Source organism: Palaemon carinicauda, chromosome 23 (assembly GCF_036898095.1).
Source record: "Palaemon carinicauda isolate YSFRI2023 chromosome 23, ASM3689809v2, whole genome shotgun sequence".
Taxonomy (NCBI): domain Eukaryota; kingdom Metazoa; phylum Arthropoda; class Malacostraca; order Decapoda; family Palaemonidae; genus Palaemon; species Palaemon carinicauda.
Genome location: NC_090747.1, coordinates 114,027,605 through 114,035,104, shown reverse-complemented (window position 1 = coordinate 114,035,104; position 7,500 = coordinate 114,027,605). Strand labels below are relative to the sequence as shown.

At 36.7% G+C, this 7,500-nt stretch overlaps 1 protein-coding gene across 1 annotated transcript in view; it reads right to left on the bottom strand.

Moving 5' to 3' along the window:
- The window catches only part of LOC137617396 (T-box transcription factor TBX1-like), a 114,766-nt gene that overhangs the window by 2,268 nt on the left and 104,998 nt on the right, over positions 1-7,500 (bottom strand). The window contains 1 exon segment of the mRNA XM_068347421.1: positions 1-2,128. This exon segment is cut by the window's left edge and continues 2,268 nt beyond it. Coding sequence (XP_068203522.1) covers positions 1,755-2,128 — 374 coding nt within the window. The 3' untranslated portion in view covers positions 1-1,754.

Below are 7,500 nucleotides of genomic sequence, written 5' to 3'. Positions count from 1 at the left end.
TCCAGAACCGCCTCTACGCAAGGGACTGTGCTGGCCGGATTTGTCTGAACTGATTTTTCTTCATTTACACTACTTTTAATACTTTAATTTAATGTCTGCTTATCTGGTTCCGTACAGCAGAGGAACCCTACCCTCTACAGGACCTCCCCCGAGGGTAGAGAAGTTCTTCTTTAATTACTTCCTTCATTTCTCCTATAGAGAGGAATTATCACTTTCTCTCCTCGGGGACGACTCTTCACTGCAGTTTTATTTTCTCTTTTTACAAGTGATTCATATTTAAAAGACGAAAACATAACCGTCAAACGAACTGTCGCTCCATTTTTATTCTAAGCTCATCAAAGTGGAAGGACGGTGGGAAGAGCTTGAAAGCTTTAAAGCTTAATAAAGCAGAGAAGGCACATGTTGAGTGATTTTAATTCATCCTGTCAAATGACGTCACAACCATCATATCCAGGCTGCGCAAAACACACACACACGTACACATACACTCATATGAAAGATTCAGCCTTTCTTGCACAATTGATTTAAAGACATATAAAGTCTGTTAGTCATTAAAATAAAATCAGTATTTAGGGTGCTGTAAATTGTCCTCTTATATGTTCAATATATGAACGGTGGTAGAATTTTTAACACACACTACAAGGCATTTCACAAAAGTAAGGTCCTGCTTTTTACAATTGTTTATGCAATTAACACAGATTCATTTTCATGAAATTGCAATATTTACAAAGCATATTCAGGCATTGTTCAGACACAAGATCTTATTCAGACATACTGGCAAAGAATGAAATGTGGTGTTAATATCCCGTAGATATTATCAGGTTAATTTCCCTCTTGAGAATAAATGTTAATATGCACTGTTTAAATTACCTTTCTTTGCTCATACTTTTCCTTATCATCTGAGTTATATTGAACAAATTGTTTATTAATTTCATGCATATTATAAACACAAATATCATATATGATACCACTGTGAAGAATGAACACTAAAAGGGAATATTTACGTCATAATCGTATATTCATCTCACATTATTTCCATGAAAGACATCATACTCTTTCCTTTTCTGGATATAAGAAGACTTTTTTCCTCAACAGATAACAATAAAACAATTGGAATAACTCCATATGAATAAATCCTTTTCCACTTTAAAATTCTCAATTTCTATCCTTCAACATACCAAGATGAGGTGATGCAGAATGTAAACGATATATGTCATATGATATATAATATATAGAAAGACGTTAACATTAGGATATTTTTCCAAGCACAATACACAAACTGACTCCCTGGATTCTTAAATCACACACAGAGTTCAACTAAAAACTTCGTTCTTTACCGGATTCACACCGCTGGAAAGGCACCGTTTTTTAAGGTTATTTCCGATATCCGGACACTATATTCCGCTCAAGTATGCCCACTAAAGTTAAATCCGGTATCCGGACACTCAATATTCGGCTCAAGTATGCCAACTAAGGTTAATTCCGGTATCCGGACACTCAATATTTGGCTCAAGTATGCCAACTTAGGTTTATTCCGGTATCCGGACACTCAATATTCGGCTCAAGTATGCCAACCAAGGTTAATTCCGGTATCCGGACACTCAATATTCGTTTCAAGTATGCCAACTAAGGTTAACTCCGGTATCCGGACACTCAATATTCGGCTCAAGTATGCCAACTAAGGATAATTCCGGTATCCGGATACCCAATATTTCGGGTTATGCCAACAAATCGAGTCTTCCGGATACGAATCTTTATCTGGACGAATAATCGTGATAAGTCGGAGGCTGACGGTACAGTTGCGAGTTAAGCTGCGGCGAGGCAGGGTACGGCGGAGGGTACACGGGCGAGGTACGGGCGTACGGAGAAGCCCTGGCCTTCACGGCCCCGTAATTATACGGGCCGTACATGGGGCCGTATGCACACATGTCCCCAGCGTAAGGTTGATTCAAAGGAATGCATTGGTTCCCCGCTCCGCCTCCGGCCCCGACGAGGCTGCCGTCCGGCCGAGCTGCGTTGTTGACGGCGGGGCTGAGCGTCGGAGGAGACCCCTGCAGGATGCCCGACGAAGTCATGGTCGCGCCGCCCATCATGCGGGATACGAGGCCGCCCTCAGTGTCGCATTCATCTGTTGAAGGGAAAGAGAGATATATTTCAGCTGATAAAACTAGCTACGTTTTACGTAGCTGGTTAAGAGTACCAAGCTGAGACTCGGCTGGTTATTTATTTATTTATTTATTTATTATTATTGTTATTATTATTATTACTTGCTAAGCTATAACCCTAGTTGGAAAAGCAGGATGTTATAAGCCCAGGGGCTTCTACAGGGAAAATAGCCCAGGGAGGAAAGGAAAAGATGAAGAATAAAATATTTTAAGAACAGTAACATTTAAATATTTCCTCTATAAACTAAAAAAAAAAATAACAAAACAAGAGGAAGAGAAATATAAAAGAATAATGTGCCTGAGTGTATACTCAAGCCAAAAAACTCTACCCGAAAGACTGTGGAAGACCATGGTACAGAGGCTATGGCACTACCCAAGACTAGAGAAAAATGGTTGTATTTTGGAGTGTCCTTCTCCTAGAAGAGCTGTTTACCATAGCTAGAGAGTCTCTTCTACCCTTACCAAGAGGAGAGTAGCCACTGAACAATTATAGTGCAGTAACCCCTTGGGCGAAGAAGAATGGTTTGGTAATCTCAGTGTTGTCAGGTGTATGAGGACAGGAGAATCTGTAAAGAATAGGCCAGACTAATAGCACCAAGTTGTCCCTCAGATCACAATGAATTGTGACTAGGGGGGGGGGAAGGGGGGGGGGGTTGTGATTTACTGGAGCTCGACTCTAGCAGGAAGATAGACACCGATAAAAGGAGATGAACAATCAGAGTGAGGATTTCATAGGATTTCTTATATACCTTTCTGTTGGGTAAAATAGAATCTTGCTAGTTTGCTGCATCATCTTCTATCATGCTGTTGTTACTAGTACATAGGCATTATTTTTTCTATTGTTGGCTTTCCTCACTGGACTATTTTAATCTGTTGGAGACCTTGGGCTTATAGCATCCTGCGTTTCCAACTAGGGTTGTACCTTAGCTTGTAATAATAATAATAATAATAATAATAATAATAATAATAATAATAATAATAATATCTCGGTAGGAGACCCTCCTTCAAACAGGTGGAGTTGAATACTATGGCTGCATCGGCAGAATTCAATTTCTTGTCCAATTTCTCAATTCTAAGGACAATTCTCTTTTCAGGGTTGCTACATTCAGCTACCAAGTTGGCGAAGTTCACCTGATGAACTTCGCCAACTTGCTAGCTGAATGTAGCAACCCTGAAAAGAGAATTGTCCTTAGAATTGAGAAATTGGACAAGAAATTGAATTCTGCCGATGCAGCAGCAATAATAATAATAATAATAATAATAATAATAATAATAATAATAATAATAATAATAATAATAATAATATAATAATAATATAATAAAAGAGTCTGCTTCCTTTTCTAAAGATATAAGAATTAAAATGTATTTTCTATTGAATCAAACAAATTTGAATGATCAATTAAAACGCATACCTGTTTGTACCCTCACCTACTCATGCAATATCACAAATCACAGGAAAAAAACTAATTTCATAATTTCATAAAATTTTATAATAAGGCAAACTAATTGCTCAAAAAAATGAAGGCCAGAGAAAACTGAAATACCAGTGTAATTTTTGGACAAAACATGAAAAAAAAATTATAACATACCAATAAAAAAAGCACTGATGGTAATAATGTTCGAGAACACTGAATTGAAAAAAAAAATATTAAAAATATTAAAATACAAATGAAAACTTAAAATAAATGTAACTGAAAGGATATATTATTAATTATATAGTCATTTACAACAGATCAAAACTTCGAGATATATAATCATAAGTTAATGATTTACCAATTCTAGGTCATGCATGTTTATTACGATACCGTCTGACAAAGTGCGTATCTTAATATAAGGTGATTAAAGAATGTTATGGAATTATACTGAATAAAGGTTTTTAGCATGGCCACGGTTATTTATGATTAAAATGGTAAAAAACGCATATATATATATATATATATATGTGTGTGTGTGTGTTGTGTGTGTGTGTGTGTGTGTAGAGAAGACATAACCTTAAGAAATGAAAAGTAATTTAGAAATGAATAAAAAAATAAACCAAAAATATACACCCATAAAAAAACTAAATACGTAACCCAAACATAACCGAACCACACAATCAAACATCTTCAAATGACACGTCATAGCACAGAGAATCTAGAAATGACGTCACGCGGCAAAGGGTCAGCCGAAGCTCACAACTCCTCCTCGAAGTACATGAGCATTCTTGCACACTCTCATTGCACTGATTCATTGATGATCTTGAAACTGAACACCGGCCAGAGTAACTCGTATCACAGACTCTCGAGACATTAATCCGAAAGTTACTTTAAGTTGTCTGTGTGTTGGTTTAATGTGGGCACAGTCGGTACACGTTTCTCTCCCCAGTAGGGAGGGAAGCTGTAAAAAAAAAAGTGGCGAAGACTATTATCTGTCAATCTCGGAGATGAGGAATATTGGAGGAGGTTGCGGGATGGCTTTTTATTGGTATTATACGACCTGGTATGTGTGTAAGTACCCCGCCCCCCCCCCCTCTCTCCTCTCTCTCTCTCTCTCTCGTCTCTCTCTCCTGTATATAATATATAATATATATGTGTGTGTGTGTGTGTGTGTGAATGTATAAACACACTCACAAACATACATACATACATATATATATATATAATATATAGGTTTCTCAAGGAAAAGGAAGACAACTATCTTCATAACATATTACTCTATCTTTCTATCCTTCAGCACTTTTCTTTTACGTGAGTCAGGACACTTCTGTTTTTCTGACACATTAGCAGCAATATTTAAGTTTACATCTCTCCTACCAATAATTTTCACAAATCTTGGGTTTCTATTTATAAAATCTAGTCTCGATCACTTATTTTCTCCCTATTACATTCGAATATCAACTCACTCTCCTATTTAACCTACATTTAGCTTTTTCCTATTTCCTCTTTTCTAGTATAACTTGTGTAACTATCTCGTTTGAAATTTAATGTTACAAAATAATCGAGCCTCAATTAGACTTCAGTATCATAAGATTCTCTATTTTCAGTCACTGAAGGATATCCTATAATGGACTAACTACACCATCTCTTCCCCTATCACCAATTCTTGCATTAAAATCCTCCATCACAACCACACTTTCCTACCAATTCTTGCATTAAAATCCTCCATCACAACCACACTTTCCTACCAATTCTTGCATTAAAATCCTCCATCACAACCACACTTTCCTATCTTCTGTACCTGGAAGTACTACATAATCTGACCCTTAACTGGAAAATTACAAATGAAAATATCAAATCTAATAATATTTATGAAACCATGAGATTAATGTCATACCTTTCTCCAATAAGCTCCATTTCAACAACACAGGGCACCACAGTCTACTTGACACAAATAAGAAGGGTCTATTTTTTTCATCATTCATATTTTATCTACGTCACAGACATCACAATAACACTTTGTCTTGACCATTATTTGTGTTCCCTCCACTCTCCCTTTGATATTGTTACATGTCATAACAGTCAGATTTTTATCTTTAAATACTGCTTTTCATCTGTATCAAATTCATTCCCACCCAAAACCCAAGGACTCAGTGTCTCATCTTTCCATAAATTTGCAATAAAAATAAGAGAGTAAACCCAGAAAAACCTCCTGAAACAAGACCACCTGGTTGATTCAAATCTGCACAGAGCTTTATTAATGTTATTGTTTGGTTTTCAAACATATTCATGAAGTCTTCTCTTGACCTCAATTGACCTTAGGTGTCAGGATGCCAGAAACCCTAAAATCAATCAATCTTGACCTCAAGGGAAGAAGCTAATATGCTAATCGACAAATAGGAGAACATCTCAAGGGGTTCACAGACCTTTATCAAGAAAATCCATAGGTTTTAAAGATAAAATATATTGATATTCTAAGTTATTGTCACTTCCTAAGACTGCAATAAAATATACATTATCTCATTTCGATGGCAAATACAAATAAATTACAGGTAAGGATGGCTTACTGTCTAATGGAGGTTTTTTTTTTTTTTTTTCAAGGTAACTGATCTGCAATTTCATCCCACTTCAACAAAAGAGAGTTGTGAACCTCTTGGGAGAGGAATCATCCATTTATGAAGGAGAATCTTTAATAAACATTAGAGATACTGATGAACTGAACTTTGTTCTTACAATATTGCTTACTCAAAATGACTTGCAATAGACCATAGATATTAGGAAAAAAATTATATAGGGGATTTTTAAGATTAGAATCTAGGTTCGAATCTTCATCGGGAGTAAGATAAGACTATAGAATAGTAAAAAATAATTGTAATTCCATTTTTGTGGAGAGCTTGCAACATCACCCTTTGTTTAACAAAGAATAATTTATTATTAGTAGCGAATTATTATAAGGTGACAGATAATAATTAATAGAAAAAAAATTATATTTATCAAAGTTGAATCTGACATAAAAAAAACACAATGTCGGTGATTCATTGAACAAGAATAACATAAAACTAATTTATGCACTCATACAATAAAAACAACAACAAATGCAGTAAAAAAAAAAAAATAGATAAATAACTCAAGCGTCCCTGAGTTTTGCGCGGAAAAAGGCATCGGTGGGACGGCATAGCATATATCATAATCATTTAAAGGCACACCAAGCCATACGTATCTCGGGACATTTAAAGACCACGAAGTGTCTGCGAGGAAAACGCACTTGGCAACACTGCCTGCCTCCGAGGGCACATTTCGGCGTTGGCTACGCTGCTCTCAGTGGCACATTCACTGCCATCATTTGGTGCTGAGCGACGGCCAGTGTCACCAGGGTATGCCGGGTATGTTGCCACACACATACACTTACACATACATACACATACATACATAGGCTACGTACATACACGAGAGTGTAAGACCCCTCCGTCTCTTATCCCTGACAGACCTGTGTATTGCATCGTCTCATAATGAATAAGGAAATTATAGGGATGTAAAAAAAAGAAGTGGGGGGGGGGTCCTCTCTCTCTCTCTCTCTTCTCTCTCTCTCTCTCTCTCTCTACAAACACACACACACACACACACACACACACATACACCTTGCTGTATTGGACTTGAATTTTATTTTCCCTGTTTGAAAATCGAATAAAATCAAAAGAAAAAATAGACTGAACGATCTCTCTCTCTCTCTCTCTCTCTCTCTCTCTCTCTCTCTCTCTAACATATACACCTTGCTGTATTGGACTTGAAATTTCTATTTCCTTTTTGAAAAACGAATGAAATTAAAAGAAAAAATTACTGAACGATCTCTCTCTCTCTCTCTCTCTTCTCTCTCTCTACAAACACACACACACACACACACACACCACACACACATACAC